Source organism: Macrotis lagotis, chromosome 1 (assembly GCF_037893015.1).
Source record: "Macrotis lagotis isolate mMagLag1 chromosome 1, bilby.v1.9.chrom.fasta, whole genome shotgun sequence".
Taxonomy (NCBI): Eukaryota; Metazoa; Chordata; class Mammalia; order Peramelemorphia; family Peramelidae; genus Macrotis; species Macrotis lagotis.
Window position 1 is genome coordinate 682,932,402 of NC_133658.1, and position 26,301 is coordinate 682,958,702.

General features: G+C 39.3%; 1 protein-coding gene across 1 annotated transcript in view; it reads left to right on the plus strand.

The window, feature by feature from the left end:
• The window catches only part of TTN (titin), a 408,614-nt gene that overhangs the window by 359,009 nt on the left and 23,304 nt on the right, over positions 1 to 26,301 (plus strand). Inside the window, exons 292-304 of the mRNA XM_074212758.1 lie at positions 115 to 17,220; positions 18,163 to 18,459; positions 18,564 to 19,151; positions 19,258 to 19,560; positions 19,670 to 19,966; positions 20,065 to 20,352; positions 20,470 to 20,769; positions 21,171 to 21,473; positions 21,564 to 21,869; positions 22,052 to 23,818; positions 24,547 to 24,840; positions 25,518 to 25,805; positions 25,926 to 26,225. Coding sequence (XP_074068859.1) covers positions 115 to 17,220; positions 18,163 to 18,459; positions 18,564 to 19,151; positions 19,258 to 19,560; positions 19,670 to 19,966; positions 20,065 to 20,352; positions 20,470 to 20,769; positions 21,171 to 21,473; positions 21,564 to 21,869; positions 22,052 to 23,818; positions 24,547 to 24,840; positions 25,518 to 25,805; positions 25,926 to 26,225 — 22,437 coding nt within the window. The remainder of the gene's footprint in view (positions 1 to 114; positions 17,221 to 18,162; positions 18,460 to 18,563; positions 19,152 to 19,257; positions 19,561 to 19,669; positions 19,967 to 20,064; positions 20,353 to 20,469; positions 20,770 to 21,170; positions 21,474 to 21,563; positions 21,870 to 22,051; positions 23,819 to 24,546; positions 24,841 to 25,517; positions 25,806 to 25,925; positions 26,226 to 26,301) is intronic.

Below are 26,301 nucleotides of genomic sequence, written 5' to 3' on the forward strand. Positions count from 1 at the left end.
TATAGCATTATCTTCAGAGGTGCTAAATATCATTATTGTCATTAAAATATTAATATTGAATTAAATGTTAAATATTTTAACTAATATGTGCTTTTTTCCATATTAATTTCACAGACCCACCAGGACCACCTTCAAATGCCCGAGTGACTGATACTACAAAGAAATCTGCTTCTTTAGCTTGGGGCAAACCCCATTATGATGGAGGTCTTGAAATAACAGGGTATATAGTAGAGCATCAAAAAGAAGGAGATGAAGGCTGGATAAAAGATACAACAGGAACTGCCCTCAGGATCACACAGTTTGTTGTCCCTGATCTTCAAACAAAAGAAAAATACAATTTCAGAATCTGTGCTATCAATGATGCAGGTGTTGGAGAGCCAGCAGTGATTCCAAATGTTGAAATCATAGAACGTGAATTGGCTCCTGATTTTGAATTAGATGCAGAACTTCGAAGAACACTTGTTGTTAGAGCAGGGCTAAGCATTAGAATATTTGTACCAATTAAAGGTCGTCCAGCTCCTGAAGTCACTTGGACAAAAGACGGTGTAGACCTTAAAACCCGTGCTAACATTGAAAACACAGAATCCTTCACTCTTCTGATTATTCCTGAATGTAATAGATATGACACTGGTAAATTTGTGATGACTATAGAAAATGCTGCTGGTAAGAAAAGTGGATTTGTCAATGTTAGGGTCCTAGATACACCTGGACCTGTGCTCAACCTGAGGCCTACTGAGATAACAAAGGACAGTGTCACCCTGCACTGGGACCTGCCTTTAATAGATGGTGGCTCTCGCATAACAAACTACATTGTGGAAAAACGTGAAGCTACACGGAAATCTTATTCCACAGCCACAACCAAGTGCCATAAATGTACTTATAAAGTGACTGGCCTATCTGAAGGGTGTGAATATTTCTTCAGAGTGATGGCAGAAAATGAATATGGAATTGGTGAACCCACAGAAACCACAGAGCCCGTAAGAGCCTCAGAGGCACCATCACCACCAGACAGCCTTAATATCATGGACATAACTAAGAACACAGTCAGCCTGGCATGGCCTAAACCAAAACATGATGGAGGCAGTAAGATCACTGGATATGTGATTGAAGCCCAGAGAAAAGGTTCTGACCAGTGGACACATATCACAACTGTAAAGGGATTAGAATGTGTTGTCAAGAACTTAACTGAAGGGGAAGAATATACTTTCCAAGTTATGGCAGTGAATAGTGCTGGGAGAAGTGCCCCAAGAGAAAGCAGACCAGTTGTTGTAAAGGAGCAGACAATGCTTCCAGAATTGGACCTTCGTGGCATTTACCAGAAACTGGTCATTGCCAGAGCTGGTGAGAATATTAAAGTTGAGATTCCAGTGCTTGGTCGACCAAAACCAACTGTCACATGGAAAAAAGGAGACCAAGTTCTGAAGCAAACCCAAAGAGTTAATTTTGAAAATACTGCTACTTCAACTATACTAAATATTAGTGAGTGTACAAGAAGTGATAGTGGACCTTACCCATTATCAGCAAAGAATATTGTAGGAGAAGTTGGAGATGTAATCACCATTCAAGTACATGACATTCCAGGCCCACCAACTGGTCCAATCAAATTTGATGAAGTTTCATCTGATTTTGTAACCTTCTCTTGGGAACCTCCAGAAAATGATGGAGGAGTACCCATCAGCAACTATGTTGTTGAAATGCGGCAAACTGACAGTACCTCATGGGTTGAATTAGCAACCACTGTAATACGTACTACCTATAAAGCAACTCGCCTTACTACTGGAGTAGAGTATCAATTCCGGGTAAAAGCTCAAAACAGATATGGAGTTGGGCCAGGTATCACTTCAGCATCTGTTATTGCCAGCTATCCATTTAAAGTTCCTGGGCCTCCTGGGACTCCGCAAGTAACTGCTGTCACCAAAGAATCAATAACTATTAGCTGGCACGAGCCTCTAACTGATGGTGGAAGTCCCATTTTAGGATATCATGTTGAAAGAAAAGAAAGAAATGGTATTCTCTGGCAGACTGTAAGTAAAGCACTGGTGCCAGGAAACATTTTTAAATCAAGTGGCCTAACAGATGGCATTGCTTATGAGTTCCGAGTGATTGCAGAAAATATGGCTGGCAAAAGCAAACCAAGCAAGCCATCTGAACCCACACTTGCCTTGGACCCCATTGACCCACCTGGGAAACCAATTCCTCTTAATATTACTAGACATACAGTAACACTTAAATGGGCTAAGCCTGAATATACTGGAGGATTCAACATCACTAGCTATATTGTTGAAAAGAGAGACCTCCCCAATGGGCGCTGGCTCAAGGCCAACTTCAGCAATATTTTAGAGAATGAATTCACAGTCAGTGGTTTAACAGAAGATGCTGCATATGAATTCCGTGTGATTGCCAGAAATGCTGCTGGTGCTGTAAGTCCGCCATCAGAGCCTTCAGATGCCATCACATGCAGAGATGATATCGAAGCACCAAGGATCATGGTGGATGTTAGATATAAAGATACACTTGTATTAAAAGCAGGTGAAATATTTAAACTTGAAGCAGATGTTTCTGGTCGCCCACCACCAACAATGGAATGGACCAAAGATGGAAAGGAACTTGAAGGCACAGCAAAATTAGAAATAAAAACAGCAGATTTCTCTACAAATTTAGTTAACAAAGATTCATCAAGAAGGGATAGTGGTGCATATGTACTTACAGCTACTAATCCTGGTGGTTTTGCCAAACATATTTTCAATGTTAAAGTTCTTGATAGACCAGGCCCACCTGAAGGACCTTTGGCTGTGACTGAAGTTACTGCAGAAAAGTGTGTATTATCATGGTTACCACCATTAGATGATGGAGGTGCCAGCATTGACCACTATATAGTGCAGAAACGTGAAACCAGCAGATTGGCATGGACAAATGTAGCCTCTGAAGTACAACTAACAAAACTAAAGGTCACCAAATTACTCAAAGGCAATGAATATGTGTTCCGTGTTATGGCTGTTAATAAATATGGTGTAGGAGAACCTCTTGAATCAGAACCTGTTCTTGCAGTAAACCCATATGGACCCCCAGATCCACCAAAAAATCCTGAAGTTACAGCTATTACTAAGGACTCTATGATAGTCTGTTGGGGACATCCTGATTCTGATGGTGGAAGTGAAATTATTAATTACATTGTGGAACGCCGAGATAAAGCTGGCCAACGCTGGGTGAAATGTAATAAAAGAGCTGTCACTGACTTAAGATATAAGGTATCTGGACTAACAGAAGGGCATGAGTATGAGTACAGGATCATGGCTGAAAATGCTGCTGGAATTAGTGCACCAAGTGCTACTAGTCCATTTTACAAAGCTTGTGATACTGTATTTAAGCCTGGCCCACCAGGAAATCCACGTGTTCTAGATACAAGCAGATCATCGATTTCAATTGCTTGGAATAAACCAATCTATGATGGTGGCTCAGAAATCACAGGGTATATGGTTGAAATAGCACTACCTGAAGAAGATGAGTGGAAGATTGTCACTCCACCAGCAGGACTCAAGGCAACCTCTTATACTATAACCAACCTCAAAGAAAATCAAGAATATAAAATTCGTATCTATGCCATGAATTCTGAAGGAATTGGTGAGCCTGCACTTGTTCCTGGAACTCCAAAGGCTGAGGAAAGGATGTTGCCTCCAGAGATTGAATTGGATGCCGACCTACGTAAAGTTGTCACCATAAGGGCTTGCTGTACCCTAAGACTGTTTGTTCCAATCAAAGGAAGACCAGCACCAGAAGTGAAATGGACAAGAGAACATGGAGAATCTTTAGATAAAGCTAGCATTGAATCAACAAGCTCTTATACCTTGCTTGTTGTTGGAAATGTCAACAGATTTGATAGTGGAAAATATATACTAACTATAGAAAACAGCTCAGGTAGCAAATCAGCATTTGTCAATGTCAGAGTTCTTGATACACCAGGACCACCCCAGGATTTGAAAATCAAAGAAGTCACTAAATCATCTGTCACACTAACATGGGAACCTCCTCTCCTAGATGGAGGTTCCAAGATAAAGAACTATATTGTTGAAAAACGTGAATCCACAAGAAAAGCTTACTCAACTGTTGCAACAAATTGTCATAAGACTACCTGGAAAGTAGACCAACTTCAAGAAGGTTGCAATTATTATTTTAGAGTTCTGGCAGAAAATGAATATGGAATTGGTCTTCCAGCTGAAACTACAGAATCAGTCAAAGCATCAGAAAGACCACTTCCTCCAGGAAAGATAACTCTACTAGATGTCACAAGAAACAGTGTGTCACTCTCTTGGGAGAAACCAGAACATGACGGAGGAAGTAGAATTCTAGGCTACATTGTAGAAATGCAGAGCAAAGGCAGTGAAAAGTGGGCAACATGTGCCACTGTCAAAGTCACTGAAGCCACAATTACAGGGTTGATTCAAGGTGAAGAGTATTCCTTCCGTGTTTCAGCCCAGAATGAAAAGGGAATCAGTGATCCTCGACAACTTAGTGTACCAGTCATTGCCAAGGACCTTGTCATCCCACCAGCCTTCAAACTGTTATTTAACACGTTCACAGTACTAGCAGGTGAAGATTTAAAAATTGATGTACCATTTATTGGTCGTCCAACTCCAACTGTGACCTGGCATAAAGATGACGTACCTCTGAAACAGACTACCAGAGTAAATGCAGAAAGCACAGAAAATAACACATTGTTGTCAATAAAGGAAGCCTGCCGGGAAGATGTTGGGCATTATGTAGTTAAACTTGTAAACTCAGTAGGTGAAGCCACTGAAACCCTTAATATTATTGTTCTTGACAAACCAGGGCCTCCTACTGGACCAGTTAAAATGGATGAAGTGACTGCAGATAGTATCACTCTGTCCTGGGGACCACCAAAATATGATGGTGGAAGTTCTATCAATAATTATATTGTAGAGAAAAGGGACACTTCTACAACTACCTGGCAAATTGTGTCAGCTACTGTTGCAAGAACAACAATAAAAGCCTGTCGACTTAAGACTGGATGTGAATATCAGTTCAGAATTGCAGCTGAAAACAGATATGGAAAAAGTACTTATCTCACTTCAGAGCCTATTGTAGCCCAATATCCATTCAAAGTTCCTGGGCCCCCAGGAACACCTTTTGTGACAGCTTCTTCCAAAGACAGTATGGAGGTCCAATGGAACGAGCCAGTCAATGATGGTGGTAGTAAAGTTATTGGTTATCATTTAGAACGTAAAGAAAGAAATAGCATCCTCTGGGTAAAATTGAACAAAACACCTATTCCACAAACCAAGTTTAAAACAACTGGCCTTGATGAAGGAATTGAGTATGAATTTAGAGTCTGTGCAGAAAACATTGTGGGCATTGGCAAGCCAAGTAAAGTGTCTGAATGCTATGTAGCTCGTGATCCATGTGATCCACCAGGCAAGCCAGAAGCAATAATTGTCACAAGGAATTCTGTGACTCTTCAGTGGAAGAAACCCACCTATGATGGTGGAAGCAAAATCACTGGTTATATTGTTGAAAAGAAAGAGTTACCAGATGGCCGCTGGATGAAAGCCAGTTTTACTAATGTCATTGAAACTCAATTTGAAGTAACTGGTCTAGTCGAAGATCAGAGATATGAGTTCCGAGTTATAGCACGAAATGCTGCTGGAGTACTTAGCGAGCCATCTGAAAGCACAGGAGCTATCACAGCAAGAGATGAAATAGATCCTCCACGTATCAGTATGGATCCAAAGTATAAAGACACAATTGTAGTCCATGCTGGTGAATCATTCAGGATTGAAGCTGAGGTTTATGGCAAACCAATACCAACCATTCAGTGGATAAAAGGTGATCAAGAACTTTCAAACACAGCTCATTTGGAAATTAAAAGTACTGATTTTGCCACCTGCCTCAATGTAAAAGAAGCAGTTCGTGTTGATAGTGGTAATTATGTACTGAAAGCAAAAAATGTTGCTGGAGAGAGATCAGTTACTGTAAATGTCAAAGTTCTTGATAGGCCAGGACCACCTGAAGGACCTGTTGCTGTGTCTGGAGTTACTGCTGAAAAATGTTCATTAACATGGAAACCCCCACTCCAAGATGGTGGTAGTGATATCATAAACTACATTGTGGAAAGAAGAGAAACCAGCCGTTTAGTTTGGACTGTGGTTGATGCTAATGTGCAAACACTAAGTTGCAAGGTTACCAAACTTCTAGAAGGAAATGAATATATCTTCCGTATAATGGCTGTAAACAAATATGGTGTTGGTGAACCTCTTGAATCTGAGCCAGTCATTGCCAAGAATCCATTTGTTGTTCCAGATGCACCAAAGGCACCAGAAGTTACTACAGTGACCAAAGACTCAATGATTGTTGTATGGGAAAGACCAGCATCTGATGGTGGCAGTGAAATTCTTGGTTATGTCCTTGAAAAACGGGATAAAGAAGGTATCCGATGGTCAAGATGCCACAAGAATTTGATTGGGGAATTACGTTTAAGAGTAACTGGACTCATGGAAAACCATGATTATGAATTTAGAGTCTCAGCTGAAAATGCTGCTGGTCTCAGTGAACCAAGTCCACCTTCTGCTTACCAAAAAGCTTGTGATCCTATTTATAAGCCAGGACCACCAAATAACCCCAAAGTCACAGATATTACAAGGTCTTCAGTTTTCCTCTCCTGGGGCAAACCAGTTTATGATGGTGGCAGTGAAATCCAAGGATACATAGTTGAAAAATGTGATGTAAGTGTTGGAGAATGGACAATGTGTACTCCACCGACTGGAATCAAGAAAACAAATATAGAAGTAGAAAAGTTATTGGAAAAGCATGAATATAATTTCCGTATCTGTGCTATTAACAAAGCTGGAGTTGGAGAACATGCTGATGTACCTGGACCTATTATTGTTGAAGAAAAATTGGAAGCACCAGACATTGATCTTGATTTAGAATTAAGGAAAGTAATAAATATAAGAGCAGGTGGTTCCTTGAGGTTGTTTGTTCCCATTAGAGGTCGCCCTACACCAGAAGTTAAGTGGGGGAAGATGGATGGTGATATTAGAGATGCAGCTATTATTGATGTCACTTCCAGTTTTACCTCTCTTGTCCTTGAAAATGTGAATCGATATGACAGTGGAAAATACACTCTCACCTTAGAAAATAGTAGTGGAACAAAATCTGCTTTTGTTACTGTGAGAGTCTTGGATACACCAAGTCCACCTGTTAACCTTAAAGTAACAGAAATCACCAAAGACTCAGTATCAATCACATGGGAACCACCTTTGTTGGATGGAGGATCCAAAATAAAAAATTATATTGTTGAGAAACGTGAAGCCACAAGAAAGTCTTATGCTGCTGTTGTAACAAACTGCCATAAGCATTCATGGAAAATAGATCAACTTCAAGAGGGCTGCAGTTACTACTTTAGAGTTACAGCTGAAAACGAATATGGTATTGGCCTTCCGGCCCGCACTGCTGACCCAATTAAGGTTGCTGAAGTTCCACAACCTCCAGGAAAAATAACAGTGGATGATGTCACAAGAAACAGTGTTTCCCTAAGCTGGACAAGGCCAGAACATGATGGTGGCAGCAAAATTATACAATATATTGTTGAAATGCAAGCTAAGCGCAGTGACAAATGGTCAGAGTGTGCCCGTGTTAAGAACCTGGAAGCAGTAATTACGAACTTAACCCAAGGAGAAGAATATCTATTTAGAGTTGTTGCTGTAAATGAAAAGGGAAGGAGTGATCCTAGGTCCCTTGCTGTTCCAGTAATCGCCAAAGATCTAGTTATTGAACCAGATGTACGACCTGCATTCAATAGTTACAGCATCCAAGTTGGTCAGGATTTAAAAATAGAAGTACCAATTTCTGGACGCCCTAAACCTACCATTACCTGGACAAAAGATGGTCAACCACTAAAACAGACAACAAGACTCAATGTTACTGATTTGCCTGACCTTACTGTGCTTACCATTAAAGAAACCCACAAGGAAGATGGTGGAATATATGGAATCACAGTTGCCAATGTTGTTGGACAGAAAGCTGCATCCATTGAAATTATAACTCTAGACAAACCTGACCCACCAAGAGGTCCTGTGAAATTTGATGAAGTCAGTGCTGAAAGTATTACATTATCTTGGAATCCTCCACTATATACAGGTGGTTGCCAAATCACTAACTACATTGTTCAAAAGAGAGATACAACCACTACAGTATGGGAAGTTGTTTCTGGCACTGTTGCAAGAACAACCTTAAAAGTGACTAAGTTAAAAACTGGCACAGAATACCAATTCAGAATTTTTGCTGAAAACAGATTTGGACAAAGTTTTGCCCTAGAATCTGATCCTGTTGTAGCTCAATATCCCTACAAAGAACCAGGTCCTCCTGGTACACCATTTGTTAATGTCATTACTAAAGATTCTATGGTTGTACAATGGCATGAACCAATTAATAATGGTGGAAGTCCAGTCATTGGTTACCACCTTGAGAGAAAGGAAAGAAACAGTATTTTGTGGACAAAAGTCAACAAAACTATTATCCATGACACCCAATTTAAGGCACTTAACCTTGATGAAGGTATTGAATATGAATTCAGAGTTTATGCTGAAAATATTGTTGGCATTGGCAAAGCAAGCAAAAGTTCAGAATGTTATGCAGCACGTGACCCCTGTGATCCCCCAGGAACTCCAGAAGCAATTATGGTCAAAAGAAATGAAATTACTCTGCAGTGGACCAAGCCAGTATATGATGGTGGAAGCATGATCACTGGTTATATTGTTGAGAAACGAGATTTGCCTGAGGGCCGCTGGATGAAAGCCAGTTTCACAAATGTCATTGAAACACAATTCACTGTCACTGGCCTTACTGAAAATGAAAGATATGAATTCAGAGTGATTGCAAAGAATGCTGCAGGTGCTATAAGTAAGCCTTCTGACAGTACTGGACCCATAACAGCCAAGGATGAAGTTGAACTTCCAAGAATTTCAATGGATCCAAAATACAGAGACACAATTGTGGTCAATGCTGGAGAAACATTCAGACTTGAGGCTGATGTCTTTGGAAAGCCCCTACCTACCATAGAGTGGTTAAAAGGAGATAAAGAAGTTGAAGAATCTGCTAGATGTGAAATAAAGAATACAGACTTCAAAGCATTAATCATTGTAAAAGATGCCATTAGAATTGATGGTGGACAGTATATTTTAAGAGCTTCTAATGTTGCAGGTTCTAAGTCATTCCCAGTAAATGTAAAAGTATTAGACAGACCTGGACCTCCAGAAGGTCCTATTCAGGTAACTGGAGTTACTTCTGAAAAATGCTCACTAACTTGGTCTCCACCTCTTCAAGATGGTGGCAGTGACATTTCTCACTATGTTGTTGAAAAAAGAGAAACCAGTCGACTTGCCTGGACTGTTGTTGCTCCTGAAGTTGTAACTAATACACTAAAAGTAACCAAACTTTTAGAAGGAAATGAATATATTTTCCGTGTAATGGCTGTTAACAAATATGGAGTTGGTGAGCCTTTGGAATCTGCACCAGTATTAATGAAAAATCCCTTTGTGCTTCCTGGTCCACCAAAGAATTTGGAAGTAACAAATATTGCCAAGGACTCCATGACAGTCTGCTGGAATCGTCCAGATAGTGATGGTGGAAGTGAGATTATTGGTTATATTGTAGAAAAGAGGGACAGAAGTGGTATTAGATGGGTAAAGTGCAATAAGCGGCGAATTACAGATTTGCGATTAAGAGTTACAGGACTGACAGAAGATCATGAATATGAATTTAGAGTATCTGCAGAAAATGCTGCTGGAGTTGGAGAGCCAAGTCAAGCTACAGTTTATTATAAGGCTTGTGATCCTATATTCAAACCTGGCCCACCCACCAATGCCCACCTTGTAGATACCACCAAAAATTCGATTACACTGGCATGGAGCAAGCCTATTTATGATGGTGGCAGTGAAATCCTGGGATACCTAGTAGAGATCTGTAAAGCAGATGAAGATGAATGGAACATAGTGACTCCACAGACTGGCCTGAAAGTCACTCGATTTGAGATTTCAAAGCTTATTGAGCATCAGGAATATAAGATACGGGTTTGTGCTCTCAATAAAGTTGGTTTAGGTGAACCTGCATCAGTACCTGGTACTGTGAAACCAGAAGATAAACTTGAATCCCCTGAACTTGACCTCGATTCAGAATTAAGGAAAGGAATAGTAGTCAGAGCTGGTGGATCTGCCAGAATTCACATTCCATTTAAAGGCCGCCCAGCACCTGATATAATTTGGTCTCGAGAGGAAGGTGAATTTACTGATAAAGTTCAAATTGAAAAAGGCTTAAACTATACCCAACTATCAATAGATAACTGTGATAGAAATGATGCTGGAAAATACATTCTCAAATTGGAAAATAGTAGTGGGTCCAAATCTGCATTTGTTACTGTGAAAGTCCTAGATACTCCAGGACCTCCACAAAACTTAACAGTTAAAGAAGTGAAGAAAGATTCTGTCACACTGATCTGGGAGCCACCTATCATTGATGGTGGTGCAAAGATTAAGAATTATGTTATAGACAAGCGAGAATCAACCAGAAAAGCATATGCTAATGTGAGTGCAAAATGCAACAAAACAAGTTTCAAAGTGGAAAATCTTACTGAAGGATCCATTTATTACTTCAGAGTTATGGCAGAAAATGAATTTGGAATTGGGGTTCCAGTGGAAACTCTTGATGCAGTGAAAGCAGCTGAACCTCCTTCACCACCTGGCAAGGTTACACTAACTGATGTGTCTCAAACCAGTGCATCACTTATATGGGAGAAACCTGAACATGATGGAGGTAGCAGAGTTTTGGGATATGTGGTTGAAATGCAACCAAAAGGAACAGAAAAATGGAGTGTTGTTGCTGAGTCCAAAGTTTGCAATGCACTTATTTCTGGTCTAAGTTCTGGGCAGGAATATCAGTTGCGAGTCAAGGCTTACAATGAAAAAGGAAAAAGTGATCCAAGAGTCCTTGGTATTCCTGTAATAGCTAGGGATTTGACAATACAACCAAGCTTTAAGTTACCATTTAACACATACAGTGTGCAAGCTGGAGAAGATCTTAAGATAGAAATACCAGTTATAGGTCGACCTAGGCCTAAAATTTCTTGGTTAAAAGATGGTGAGACTCTTAAACAGACAACCAGAGTAAATGTCGAAGAAACAGCTACATCAACTATTCTACACATTAAAGAAAGCAACAAAGATGACTTTGGGAAATATAAAATAACAGCTTCAAACACTGCAGGTACAGCAACAGAAGATCTTAGCATAATTGTTTTGGAAAAACCTGGACCACCAGTTGGACCAGTTCGCTTTGATGAAGTTAGTGCAGACTTTGTAATAATATCCTGGGAACCACCAAAATACACTGGTGGCTGTCAAATAAGCAACTATATTGTAGAAAAACGTGACACAACCACTACCACCTGGCAAATGGTATCAGCAACAGTAGCAAGAACAACAATTAAAATAACCAAACTTAAAACAGGCAGTGAATACCAATTCAGAATTTTTGCTGAAAACAGATATGGAACTAGTTCCTCACTTGATTCTAAACCAGTTGTTGTACAATATCCATTTAAAGAACCTGGGCCCCCTGGAACTCCTTTTGTGACATCAATATCAAAAGATCAAATGATTGTACAGTGGCATGAACCCGTCAATGATGGTGGGAGCAAAGTTATTGGCTACCACCTTGAACAGAAAGAAAAGAATAGCATTCTTTGGATGAAGTTAAATAAAATCCCCATTCAAGACACCAAATTTAAGGCAACTGGACTTGATGAAGGCCTAGAGTATGAATTCAAAGTTTCTGCTGAAAATATTGTTGGCATTGGAAAACCTAGCAAAGTATCTGAATGCTTTGTTGCTCGTGATCCATGTGACCCACCTGGTCGCCCTGAAGCCATTGTTATTACAAGAAACAATGTCACATTGAAATGGAAAAAGCCTGCCTATGATGGTGGAAGCAAAATAACAGGCTATATTGTAGAAAAGAAAGATCTACCTGATGGTCGTTGGATGAAAGCCAGCTTTACCAATGTGCTAGAAACAGAATTTACAGTGAGTGGACTTGTAGAAGACCAAAGATATGAATTTAGAGTAATAGCAAGAAATGCAGCTGGAAACTTCAGTGAGCCATCAGAAAGCACTGGTGCAATTACTGCTAGAGATGAAATTGATGCACCCAGTGCTTCCTTGGACCCAAAATACAAAGATGTAATTGTTGTTCATGCAGGAGAGACCTTTGTTCTGGAAGCTGACATCCATGGTAAACCTATACCTGACATTGTGTGGATAAAAGATGGAAAGGAACTTGAGGAAACAACAGCCAGAATGGAAATTAAATCTACTATAGAAAGAACAACTCTTGTTGTCAAAGATTGCATAAGAAATGATGGGGGACAGTATATCTTGAAACTCAGCAATGTTGGTGGTACAAAGTCTATACCAATAACTGTAAAAGTACTTGACAGGCCAGGACCTCCTGGACCACCTCTGAAAGTTTCAGGGGTTACTGCAGAAAAATGTTACTTGGCATGGAACCCCCCTCTACAAGATGGTGGTGCTAATATTTCTCATTACATCATTGAGAAGAGAGAAACAAGCAGACTCTCATGGACTCAGGTTTCAACCGAAGTACAGGCCCTAAACTACAAAGTTACTAAACTTCTTCCAGGCAATGAGTATATTTTCCGTGTCATGGCTGTGAACAAATATGGAATTGGAGAACCTCTAGAATCTGAGCCTGTCATAGCCTGTAATCCATACAAGCCACCAGGTCCTCCTTCCATACCCGAAGCTTCAGCAATCACTAAAGATTCAATGGTAGTAACGTGGGCACGTCCAGTAGATGATGGTGGAGCTGAAATTGATGGTTATATACTTGAAAAGCGTGATAAAGATGGCATCAGGTGGACTAAATGCAATAAGAAAACACTAATGGATCTACGATTCAGAGTGACCGGACTTACTGAAGGCCACTCCTATGAATTTAGAGTTGCTGCTGAGAATGCAGCCGGCATAGGTGAATTTAGTGAGCCATCTGTTTTCTATCGTGCATGTGATGCTCTGTATCCACCAGGTCCCCCAAGTAATCCTAAAGTAACAGATACATCAAGATCTTCAGTATCTCTGGCATGGAATAAGCCCATATATGATGGTGGTGCTCCTGTTAAGGGCTATGTTGTGGAAGTCAAGGAGGCTGCTGCTGATGAATGGACAACCTGTACACCACCATCAGGACTACAAGGAAAGCAGTTCACTGTTACTAAACTTAAAGAAAACAATGAATATAACTTCCGCATATGTGCCATTAATTCAGAAGGTGTTGGTGAACCTGCAACCATACCTGGATCAGTTATTGCTGCTGAAAGGGTCGAGCCTCCTGAAATTGAACTTGATGCTGATCTAAGAAAGGTTGTCATTCTTCGTGCAAGTGCTACTTTGAGATTATTTGTTACCATCAAAGGTAGACCAGAACCTGAAGTCAAATGGGAAAAAGCAGAAGGCACTCTCACTGAGAGAGCACAGATTGAGGTCACTAGCTCATTTACAATGTTGGTCATTGATAACGTTACCAGATTTGACAGTGGTAGATATAACCTGACTCTAGAAAATAATAGTGGCTCCAAAACAGCTTTTGTTAATGTCAGAGTTCTTGATTCACCAAGTGCACCTGTGAATTTGACTGTGAAAGAAGTAAAGAAAGATTCAGTAACACTGTCTTGGGAACCACCACTTATTGATGGGGGAGCTAAAATTACAAATTACATTGTTGAAAAACGAGAATCTACAAGAAAAGCATATGCCACTATTACAAACAATTGCACAAAGACCACTTTCAAAATTGACAATCTCCAAGAAGGGTGTACTTACTTCTTCCGTGTCTTGGCTTCAAATGAATATGGAATTGGTTTGCCAGCAGAAACAAAAGAACCAGTTAAAGTGTCTGAACCTCCCCTTCCACCTGGAAGAGTTACTCTTGTTGATGTGACACGCAACACTGCTACCATTAAATGGGAGAAACCAGAAAGTGATGGTGGCAGTAAAATTACTGGTTATGTAGTAGAAATGCAGACTAAAGGAAGTGAGAAATGGAGTACCTGCACACATGTGAAGACCCTAGAAGCCACGGTGTCTGGTCTGACTAGTGGAGAAGAGTATACCTTTAGAGTGGCTGCAGTTAATGAAAAAGGGAAAAGTGACCCTAGGCAACTTGGAGTACCAGTAGTTGCAAAAGATATTGAAATTAAACCTTCAGTTGAGCTTCCTTTCAACACTTTCAATGTTAAAGCTGGAGACCAACTTAAGATTGATGTGCCATTTAGTGGGAGACCTGTCCCTACTGTAAGCTGGAAAAAAGATGGACAAACCTTAAAAGAGACAACTAGAGTAAATGTTCAGTCATCAAAGACAATAACATCATTAATTATCAAGGAAGCTTCAAGAGAAGATGTTGGAAAGTATGAATTATCTGTTTCAAACAGTGCTGGTGTTACAACTGTTCCAATTACTGTAATTGTCCTTGACAGACCAGGACCTCCAGGACCTATCCATATTGATGAAGTTAGCTCTGACAATGTAACAATATCTTGGACTCCTCCAGAATATGATGGTGGCTGCCAAATTAGCAATTATATTGTTGAGAAAAGAGATACTACTTCTACATCATGGCAAGTAGTATCACAAGCAGTTGCAAGGACATCTATTAAGATAATTCGCTTAACAACAGGAAGTGAATATCAGTTCCGTGTTTGTGCAGAGAACCGTTATGGTAGGAGTACTTACAGTGAATCATCAGCTGTCATTGCAGAATACCCATTCAGTCCCCCAGGTCCTCCTGGAACACCTAAAGTTGTCCATGCCACAAAATCCACCATGATTGTAAGTTGGCAAGTGCCAGTTAATGATGGAGGAAGTCAAGTAATCGGCTATCACCTTGAACATAAAGAAAGAAGCAGTATTCTTTGGACAAAAGTAAACAAAATTCTCATTACTGATACACAAATGAAAGTTTCTGGCCTTGATGAAGGACTGATGTATGAATATCGTGTATATGCTGAGAATATCGCAGGTATCGGTAAATGCAGCAAGGCATGTGAACCAGTTCCTGCAAGAGATCCTTGTGATCCTCCTGGTCAACCAGAAGTTACAAATATTACCAGAAAGTCTGTCTCACTTAAATGGGCTAAACCACGATATGATGGTGGAGCTAAAATCACAGGTTACCTTATTGAGCGCAGAGAACTGCCAGATGGTCGGTGGTTGAAATGCAACTTTACAAATGTACAGGAAACTTATTTTGAGGTAACTGAACTTACAGAAGATCAGCGTTATGAATTCCGTGTTTTTGCAAGGAATGCTGCTGACTCTGTTAGTGAACCATCTGAGTCTACTGGACCCATCACAGTAAAAGATGATGTTGAGGCCCCAAGAATCATGATGGATGTTAAATTCCGGGACATTATTGTGGTCAAAGCTGGGGAAGTCCTTAAAATCAATGCAGACATTTCAGGACGACCACTGCCAGTAATATCCTGGTCAAAGGATGGCAAGGAGATTGAAGAAAGAGCAAAGACTGAAATTGTTTCAACAGACAACACGACTTTGTTAACAGTTAAGGACTGTGTGAGACGAGACACTGGTCAGTATGTGTTAACTCTCAAAAACGTTGCAGGAACTCGTTCTATGACTGTCAACTGCAAAGTCCTTGATAGACCTGGGCCACCAGCAGGACCTTTAGAAATAAATGGCCTTACTGCTGAAAAATGCTCACTTTCCTGGGGACCTCCACAAGAAGATGGTGGTGCAGATATCGATTATTATATTGTAGAAAAACGTGAAACTAGCCGACTTGCATGGACAATTTGTGAAGAAGAGTTAAGAACAACATCGTGTAAAGTAACCAAATTACTTAGAGGTAATGAATATATATTTAGAGTCATTGGTGTTAACAAATATGGTGTGGGTGAGCCCCTAGAGAGTGTGGCAATAAAGGCACTTGATCCATTTACGGTGCCCAGTCCACCCACATCTTTGGAAATAACATCTGTGACCAAAGATTTCATGACCTTATGCTGGTCAAGACCCGAGAGTGATGGAGGTAATGATATCTCTGGATACATAATTGAACGTCGGGAGAAAAACAGCTTACGGTGGGTACGTGTTAACAAAAAACCAGTTTATGATCTGAGAGTAAAATCAACAGGACTCCGGGAAGGATGTGAATATGAATATCGAGTCTTTGCAGAAAATGCTGCTGGTCTGAGCCTTCCAAGTGAAACATCACCTTTGGTTAGAGCAGAAGATCCAGTCTTCTTACCTTCTCCTCCATCTAAACCTAAAATTGTAGACTCAGGAAAAACAAATATAACTATTGGCTGGATTAAACCTTTGTTTGATGGAGGGGCCCCAGTTACTGGATACACAGTGGAATATAAGAAATCTGATGAAACCGATTGGTTAGTTGCTATCCAGAGCTTACGAGGCACAGAATATACAATAAGTGGTTTAACAACAGGGACTGAATATGTCTTTAGAGTAAGATCAATAAATAAAGTTGGTGCTAGTGATCCAAGTGACAGCTCAGATCCTCAAGTTGCAAAAGAAAGAGAAGAAGAACCTATATTTGACCTTGACAGTGAAATGAAGAAAACTTTGATTGTAAAGGCTGGTGCCTCATTTACAATGACTGTGCCTTTCCGAGGAAGACCAGTACCTAATGTAACATGGAGTAAGCCAGATACTGATCTCCGTACTAGGGCTTGTATTGATTCCACAGACACCCGCACATCGCTTACTATTGAAAATGCCAATAGAAATGACTCTGGAAAATACACATTAACAATTCAGAATATTTTGAGTGCTGCTTCGTTGACCTTAGTTGTCAAAGTTCTTGATTCCCCAGGACCCCCAGCTAACATTAATGTCAAAGATATAACCAAAGAATCTGCAGTGTTATCCTGGGATGTTCCTGAAAATGATGGTGGTGCTCCTGTGAAGAATTATCATATAGAAAAACGAGAGGCCAGTAAGAAAGCATGGGTCACTGTGACTAACAACTGCAATCGACTTTCCTACAAAGTGTCCAATTTACAAGAGGGAGCTGTTTACTACTTCAGGGTCTCTGGAGAAAATGAGTTTGGTGTTGGTGTACCCTCTGAAACCAAGGAAGGAGTAAAAATCACAGGTATGGTTTATTAATAAAAAGTGAGAGTATGTGTTAAGAAACAATTTGAGTCACTCTAAGTAGGTTTTTGTTTTAGTTTGAAGATCACAAATTTAATTTATTAAATATTTATGTATTTCCATGAAGGATTTCTGCTAAGATTTTCAAGTTTTTGAATTTTCAACTTATATAAAAATTTTCACAACAAGAGAGATGATTATCTCTATATATATACAAAAATTTGTGTATATATATATATATATAGTAAACAAATAATAACCACCATAACAGTTTGTATGTAAGCAGAAATATTCCTTACAACCTAGTCTCTTGTATTTTTTGCCCTTTTTATAATTCATACTGAAAACCATTTGTGAGTAAATAAATCACTTATCCTTTAAGTGTGAGAGTGGTTATGTCAGGGCAGTTAGGTGGTGAAGTGAAGTCAGGAGGGCCTGAGTTCAAATCCAATCTCTATACTTACCAGCTGTGTGACTTTGGGCAAGTCACTTAACTCCATTGCCTTGCCAAAAGAAAAAAGAAAGTGGCCATGTCTAAGTACAATTAGATATTTGTAGTTATCCTTAGTTGGCTGGAACCAAACTAGTCATATTCAAATAGTGACGATGATGATAATAACTGACAACTATGGAGTTGCCTACAATTTTCAAAGCATTTTATTTACAAGACCTCATTTGGGCCTCATTAATCTGTGAGGTAAATACTATAGGTATTATTATCCTCATTTATCAGATGAGAAATTTGAGGCTCAGAGAGATATGATGAATTATAATTAATGTAGTAAGTAAAAATAGAGTCTAATTAAAGCTCAAGTTTTCCTTTCTCCATGTCTAGCATGTGATTAATAAATGTTACTCTATTCAAGTAATAGCCTTGAAATAAACTTAAGGAGAAAATTAAGCTTTAGTTTTGAGTTTCTTTTATTTTTTTTTTCTTTCTTAGAAAAACCAAGCCCACCTGAAAAACTTGGAGTGGCTAGTGTTTCTAAAGATAGTGTTTCACTGATATGGCTCAAACCAGAACATGATGGTGGAAGCAGAATTGCACACTATATTGTTGAAGCTTTAGAAAAAGGACAGAAGAACTGGGTTAAATGTGCAGTTGTAAAGACCACTCATCACACAGTTTTCAATCTGAGAGAAAACTCTGAATACTTCTTCAGAGTGTTTGCTGAAAACCAAGCTGGTATAAGTGATCCAAGAGAACTTCTACTCCCTGTCCTTGTTAAAGACCAACTAGGTAAGCCCAATAATGTTAAACCAAACTTTGAAAGTTTCTATATGGATTTAACTTCATTTTCACAACTAATTTTTCATTTGGTCTTATCAAATTTTATTTTTCAGAACCACCTGATGTTGATATGACTAACTTTCCAAGTAATACTGTCTATGTGAGGGCAGGTTCCAACCTTAAGGTTGACATTCCAATTTCTGGAAAACCACTTCCTAAAGTGACATTATCCAGAGATGGTGCCCCAATAAAAGCAACCATGAGATTTAATACTGAAATTACAGCTGAAAATCTCACCATTAATCTCAAGGAAAGTGTTGCTGCTGATTCTGGAAGGTATGAGATCACTGCTTCCAATGCCAGTGGAACAACAAAAGCTTTTATCAACATTATCGTACTGGACAGACCTGGTCCTCCATCAGGCCCTGTTGTTATCAGTGATGTAACTGAAGATAGTGTGATTCTCAAGTGGCAGCCTCCAAAGTATGACGGTGGAAGTCATGTGACCAACTATATTGTCCTTAAGAGAGAAACAAGCACAGCAGCATGGACTGAAGTGTCTGCAACGGTGGCAAGAAGCATGATGAAAGTCATGAAACTGACAACTGGAGAGGAATATCAGTTCCGCATCAAAGCTGAAAATCGCTTTGGCATCAGTGACCACATAGACTCAGCATGTGTGACTGTCCAGCTCCCATATAGTAAGTTATTACAACTTTATATGTTTCCTAGATTCCTACAATTTATTTTAGCCCAAATGTTTAAAAAGTTTTATTATTAACCCTTGAAATTTTTCCATCCACTTAGCAACACCTGGACCACCTTCTACACCATGGATCACAAATGTCACCCAGGAGAGCATCACTGTTGGATGGCATGAGCCAGTATCCAATGGAGGTAGTGCAGTCATTGGGTACCATCTCGAAATGAAGGATAGAAACAGTATTTTATGGCAGAAGGCTAATAAAATGATCATTCGTACAACTCACTTCAAAGTCAGTACAATCAGTGCTGGACTTATTTATGAATTCAGGGTATATGCAGAAAATGCTGCTGGCATTGGAAAAGCAAGTCATCCTTCTGATCCAGTTCTTGCCATTGATGCCTGTGGTAAGTATTTGCAAATTAGTCTGCCTGGAAGATTTATCCTTTGGAAATATTCCTGTATTGCATATCTAGGGTACAAGTGAAACTAATCTTCTTGTGTTGATTTCCATAGAACCTCCAAGAAATGTTCGTGTCACAGATATTTCAAAGACCTCTGTCAGCCTTTTGTGGCAGAAACCATCTTTTGATGGTGGAAGCAAGATAACAGGCTACATTGTTGAGAAACGTGATCTTCCAGATGGCAGGTGGACCAAGGCCAGCTTCACCAATGTTATTGAGACTCAGTTTGTTGTATCTGGTTTAACTCAGAATTCTCAGTATGAATTCCGTGTTTTTGCTAAGAATGCAGTTGGCTCCATTAGCAATCCCTCTGAAGTTGTAGGTCCCATTACATGCATTGATACTTATGGTAAGAATTTTGCCTTTAAATTTGTTAAAGTGATGTATCTGCATGTGTATATTCAAGTTCTTATGTATATATTTTTTCCTTATCTATTTGTTTTTCAGGAGGACCTGTAATTGATTTGCCTTTAGAATATACAGAAGTTGTCAAATATAGAGCTGGAACATCTGTGAAGCTCAGAGCTGGAATCTCTGGCAAACCTGAACCTACCATTGAATGGTACAAAGATGATAAAGAGTTACAAACAAATGCACTATTATCTGTTGAAAATACAACAGATCTTGCATCTATTCTCATCAAAGATGCCAGTCGGATCAATAGTGGACACTATGAATTAAAACTAAGGAACGCTATGGGCTCTGTATCAGCCAGCATCAGAGTGCAGATACTAGGTAGGAACTGAATACCAACTTCTGTCATTCACTACCTTCCTATATATGAGTAAATATAAACTGGGCTATATACCTTTTAAAACCTTACATATATGTATATGTCTTTTTGATTAATAGACAAACCAGGGCCTCCAACTGGACCAATTGAATTCAAGACTGTCACTGCTGAAAAGATCACCCTCCTTTGGCGGCCTCCAGGAGATGATGGTGGTGCCAAAATAACTCATTATATTGTGGAGAAACGTGAAACAAGTCGGGTTGTGTGGTCTATGGTGTCTGAAAATTTGGAAGAGTGCATCATTACCACTACAAAACTCATCAAAGGAAATGAATATATCTTCCGGGTCAGAGGTGTAAATAAGTATGGAATTGGCGATCCACTGGAGTCTGAGCCTGTTGTAGCTAGGAATGCATTTGGTAAGACACAGTGACAAATGATAACTGAAATAAAATGCTTGGCTTTATAAATGAGTAGCCCATATTTTACTTTTCTAGTTTCCCTTCCCTTTCCAACTATTATGACTCATTCTTGAACAGAATGGAAGGAAGGAAGGAAGGAAGGAAGGAAGGAAGGAAGGAAGGAAGGAAGGAAGGAAGGAAGGAAGGGAGGGAGGGAGGGAGGGAGGGAGGGAGGGAGGGAGGAAGGGAGGGAGGAAGGGAGGGAAGGAAAGAGGGAGATAAGGAGGAAGGAGAGAAGGAGGGAAGGTGTGGAAGGAAAAAACCTTAACTAGTATGATTGGGGAAAACTGAAAAATTGTTGAGTGATAGGATTGTTTTAGTTACACTGTTTCTAAAAACAGGTGTTTTTCTTTAAATAGTTACACCTGGGCCACCCAGTGTACCAGAAGTGACTAAGATTACCAAGAATTCAATGACCGTTGTCTGGAATCGACCAATTGTAGATGGTGGTAATGAAATAAGTGGCTATTTCCTTGAAAAACGTGATAAGAAGAGTTTAGGTTGGTTCAAAGTACTTAAAGAAACTATCCGTGACACCAGACAGAAAGTGACAGGGCTCATTGAAAATAGTGAATATCAATTCCGAGTCTGTGCTGTAAATGCAGCCGGTCAAGGTCCATTCTCTGAACCATCTGATTTCTACAAAGCTGCAGATCCTATTGGTAAGGATACAAACAGAAATTATCTCTTTGTTTTAAGTGGTTCTCAATGTGTGATGAGATCCTGAAATTCATTATGCTGGTTCATTACAGATCCACCAGGTCAACCAGCCAAGTTGAGAGTTGTAGATTCAACAAAATCCTCAATTACTCTTGGCTGGAGTAAACCTGTTTATGATGGAGGCAGTCCTGTGACCGGGTATATTGTGGAGATAAGGGAAGGTGACAGTGACGAATGGACTATTGTCAGTACGAAGGGAGAAATAAGAACAACAGAGTATGTTGTATCTCTTCTGAAACCTGGAATCAATTACTATTTCCGTGTATCTGCCCTGAATTGTGCTGGACAAGGAGAACCTATTGAAATGACAGAGCCTGTACAACCTAAAGACATACTTGGTAGGTAGCTTACATATTTCGTTGGTGTCCCCATGATGCATGCGCATCACACACACACACACACACACACACACACACACACACACACACATCTCATTTATTATTTTATCATAATTAATTTTCTCCTAATCCTTAAAAATTCTGAATATTGAATATCCTTTGTTTTCATTGTTTTTCTGCAGAGGAACCAGAGATTGACTTAGATGTGGCTCTTAGAACTTCCATCATTGCAAAAGCTGGTGAAGATGTACAAATCTTGATTCCATTTAAAGGGAGACCTCCACCCACTGTCACTTGGAGAAAAGGAGAAAAGAATCTTGGCAGTGATGCCAGATACAACATTCAGAACACTGACTCATCTTCATTACTTACCATCCCTCAAGTTACAAGAAATGATACAGGAAAATATGTCCTAACAATAGAAAATGGAGTTGGACAGCCAAAGTCTTCATCTGTGAGTGTTAAAGTACTTGACACACCAGCAGCCTGCCAGAAGTTACAACTGAAACATGTATCCCGGGGCACTGTCACACTATTGTGGGAGCCTCCTCTCATTGACGGTGGCTCTCCTATAATAAATTATGTCATTGAAAAGAGAGATGCTACCAAAAGGACCTGGTCCATAGTTTCACACAAATGCTCCCATACATCCTTTAAAGTAACTGACTTGTCAGAGAAGATTCCATATTTCTTCAGAGTCCTTGCAGAAAATGAAAATGGAGTAGGAGAGCCCTGTGAAACTACAGAGCCAATGAAAGCTGCTGAAGTGCCAGCTCCCATACGGGATCTTTCAATGAAAGATTCAACAAAGTCATCTGTTACCTTGAACTGGTCCAAACCTGACTTTGATGGTGGAAGTGTCATTACAGAATATATTGTTGAGAGGAAAGGTAAAGGTGAACAAACATGGTCACATGCTGGCATAAGTAAAACATGTGAAATTGTAATTGACAACCTTAAAGAACAATCAATCCTGGAATTCAGAGTTTCTGCAAAGAATGAGAAAGGACTGAGTGATGGTGTTGTGATTGGACCAATTACTGTGAAAGAACTTGTTATTCCACCTGAAGTTGACCTTTCAGAAATTCCTGGAGCACAAATCAGTGTAAGAATTGGTCATAATGTACACCTTGAATTGCCCTACAAAGGAAAACCAAAACCATCTATCAGTTGGCTGAAGGATAGTATACCACTGAAAGAGAGTGAACAGGTCCGTTTCAGCAAAACAGAGAATAAAATAACTTTGAACATCAAAAATGTGCAAAAAGAGCATGGTGGGAAGTATGCCATCATTCTGGATAATGCGGTGTGTAGAAACTCATTTCCTATTACAATCATTACACTTGGCCCTCCATCAAAGCCTAAAGGACCCATCCGATTTGATGAAATTAAAGCTGACAGTGTTATCATGTCATGGGATATTCCTGAAGATGATGGAGGAGGAGAAATCACCTGTTACAGCATTGAGAAACGGGAAGCTTCACAAACTAACTGGAAGATGGTGTGTTCTAGTGTTTCTAGGACGACTTTTAAAGTTCCTAACTTAGTTAAAGATGCTGAATACCAGTTTAGAGTTAGAGCAGAAAATCGATATGGAGTAAGCCTGCCACTTGTCTCAACAATTATTGTGGCAAAACATCAGTTCAGGGTCCCTGGCCCACCTGGAAAGCCTGTTGTATACAATATAACTTCTGATGGCATGTCAATAACTTGGGATGCACCACCATATGATGGTGGCTCAGAAATTACTGGATTTTATGTTGAGAAGAAAGAAAGAAATAGCATTCTATGGCAGAAAGTTAACACAACTTCCATCTCTGGAAGAGAATACAGAGTTATTGGACTTCTTGAGGGTCTGGATTACCAGTTCCGTGTGTATGCTGAAAATTCTGCTGGCCTAAGCCCACCTAGTGACCCAAGCAAATTTACTCTGGCTATGTCTCCAGTAGGTAAGTGACTGAATGTTATGCATTTGTTTTTCATTTGGTAACTATGTTTGTTAATAACAGAAATAGCTTGATTAGATACTTATAACCCTTGCCTCTCCATCTACAAACTCATATCCATTCCTTTTAAAGTTCAATGGCCATTAATTAAATCTACCTATAGAAGGACCATCCTAGTAAAGAATAAAGAATGATACACAAAGGGAGCAGCTAGGTGGCACAGTGGATAGAGCACTGGCCTTGGAGTCAGGAGGACCTGAGTTCAAATCCAACCTCAGACATTTACTCTAGCTGTGTGACCTTGGGCAAGTCACTTAACCCCACGGCCTTGCAAAAATCAAAAGGCAAAAAAAAAAAGAATGATACACAAATCAGATTGATACCATTAAAATCAGTCACTTATTAAAATCATGTAGAAGTGACAGCTACATAGCAGAGTGATTGTAGGGCTAGAACTGGGATATGGAGGGATCTGTGTTTGAATTTGGCTTAAGACATTTAGTAGTTATATGAGCCTAAGCAAGTCATCTAACTTCCCTTAAACTCTTCATCTTTAAAGAGAATAATAGCATCTCCCTCATAGAGTTATATTTATAGACAGTAAATGCAAAATTCTTTACAAACTATAAAGCCCTATACAAATGACTGCTATCATAGTAATTAAATCAATTAATATGACCAATAAATAATTATCTATAAGAATAATTCTTTATATAATTTTACCTTTTTAGACCCACCTGGCACTCCTGACAGTATTGATGTCACCCGGGAGACTATCACACTTAAGTGGAATCCACCACTGCGTGATGGAGGCAGTAAGATTGTGGCCTACAGTATTGAGAAACGTCAAGGAAGTGACCGTTGGGTTCGATGCAACTTTACTGATGTCAGTGAATGTCAGTACACAGTCACAGGACTTAGTCCAGGAGATCGGTATGAGTTCAGAATAATTGCAAGAAATGCTGTTGGGACTATCAGTCCTCCTTCACAGTCTTCAGGTTATATTATGACAAGAGATGAGAATGGTAAGTGATTTAGTTACTAATGTTATGTGACTGAGAATAAATCATTTTAGCCTGTTTATCTATGAAATAGAGATGATACTGCTTATCTCCCCTCATCTTCAAAGGCAAATTGATTTTTTTCCTCATAGGTAGATGTAAAAAAATTTTTGAAATATATATGCCTGTTAATTGAACTGTTTCTTCATATAGTTATTAGGTAGGCTAGAATAGATGAATTTTTAAGCACAATTTTAGTCATCTTTTATATTAATAACTTTATAAGAAAGAAGACTTCATGGAGTTAACAATTCCTCCATTATTATTTGACTGATGCGATGGAAGTATACCACCACCATCACCAACAGTTCACATTTATTTCCAGAAACATATAAAGATTGTATAACTTCAAAATGTAAATTAATTTTACGACACCAGTCAGTTGCCCTGAGAAATTTCATTTTTGTTTTTATAAAACAGATGGCAAGATAGTTATGAAGGAAGATTGTTAAAATGCAAATGATTCCTTTTACTCTATTAGTTAGCCCTATTTTCAAAACATCTGCTGGAGTACTGTTGTACCACCTAGGTTGGATTTATTTTTTTTCAGATTTTATAATCTAGTACTATTCCAGTGAATGATATTTTGATGAAATAAACCATATAAAGGAGAGAATTTTGTTTGCATTTCTCTTTTATAGTTCCTCCAACAGTAGAATTTGGTCCTGAATACTTTGATGGCCTTGTTATTAAGGCTGGAGACAGCCTAAGAATCAAGGCTTTGATAAAGGGTCGGCCAGTACCTCGGGTGACTTGGTTTAAAGATGGACAAGAGATTGAAAAGAAAATGCATATGGAAATAACAGATGTCCTTGGATCCACCAGTCTCTTTGTCAGAGATGCCAATCGTGACCATCGTGGTGTATACACTGTTGAAGCCAAAAACATATCAGGCTGCACAAAAGAAGACCTTACTGTAAAAGTACAAGGTATTTATAACAGTTCTTAATTTTACAACTCCTGTTGTGAAATTTGCATTTTGGAATGCCTATTTTTATTCTAAATGTAAAAACAAAAAGTCACTCTAACTCTGTTTTTTTCCCTTATAGATACACCAGGAAAAGTAGTTGGGCCAATACGATTCACTAATATCACTGGAGAGAAGATGACACTCTGGTGGGATGCTCCACTGAATGATGGTTGTTCTCCTATAACTCACTACATGATTGAAAAACGAGAAACCAGCAGGCTTGCTTGGGCACTCATTGAGGATAAGTGTGAAGCCCATAGTTACACTGCAGTTAAATTAATCAGTGGCAATGAATATCAATTCCGTGTTTCTGCAGTTAACAAAATTGGTGTTGGCAGGCCACTTGATTCTGACCCAGTGGTTGCCCAAATCCAATACAGTAAGTTTCCTCTTTTTTATTTAAGACTGAGACATCAAACAGACTTTTCTAGCAGATGTGTCTAACTGATTTTTCA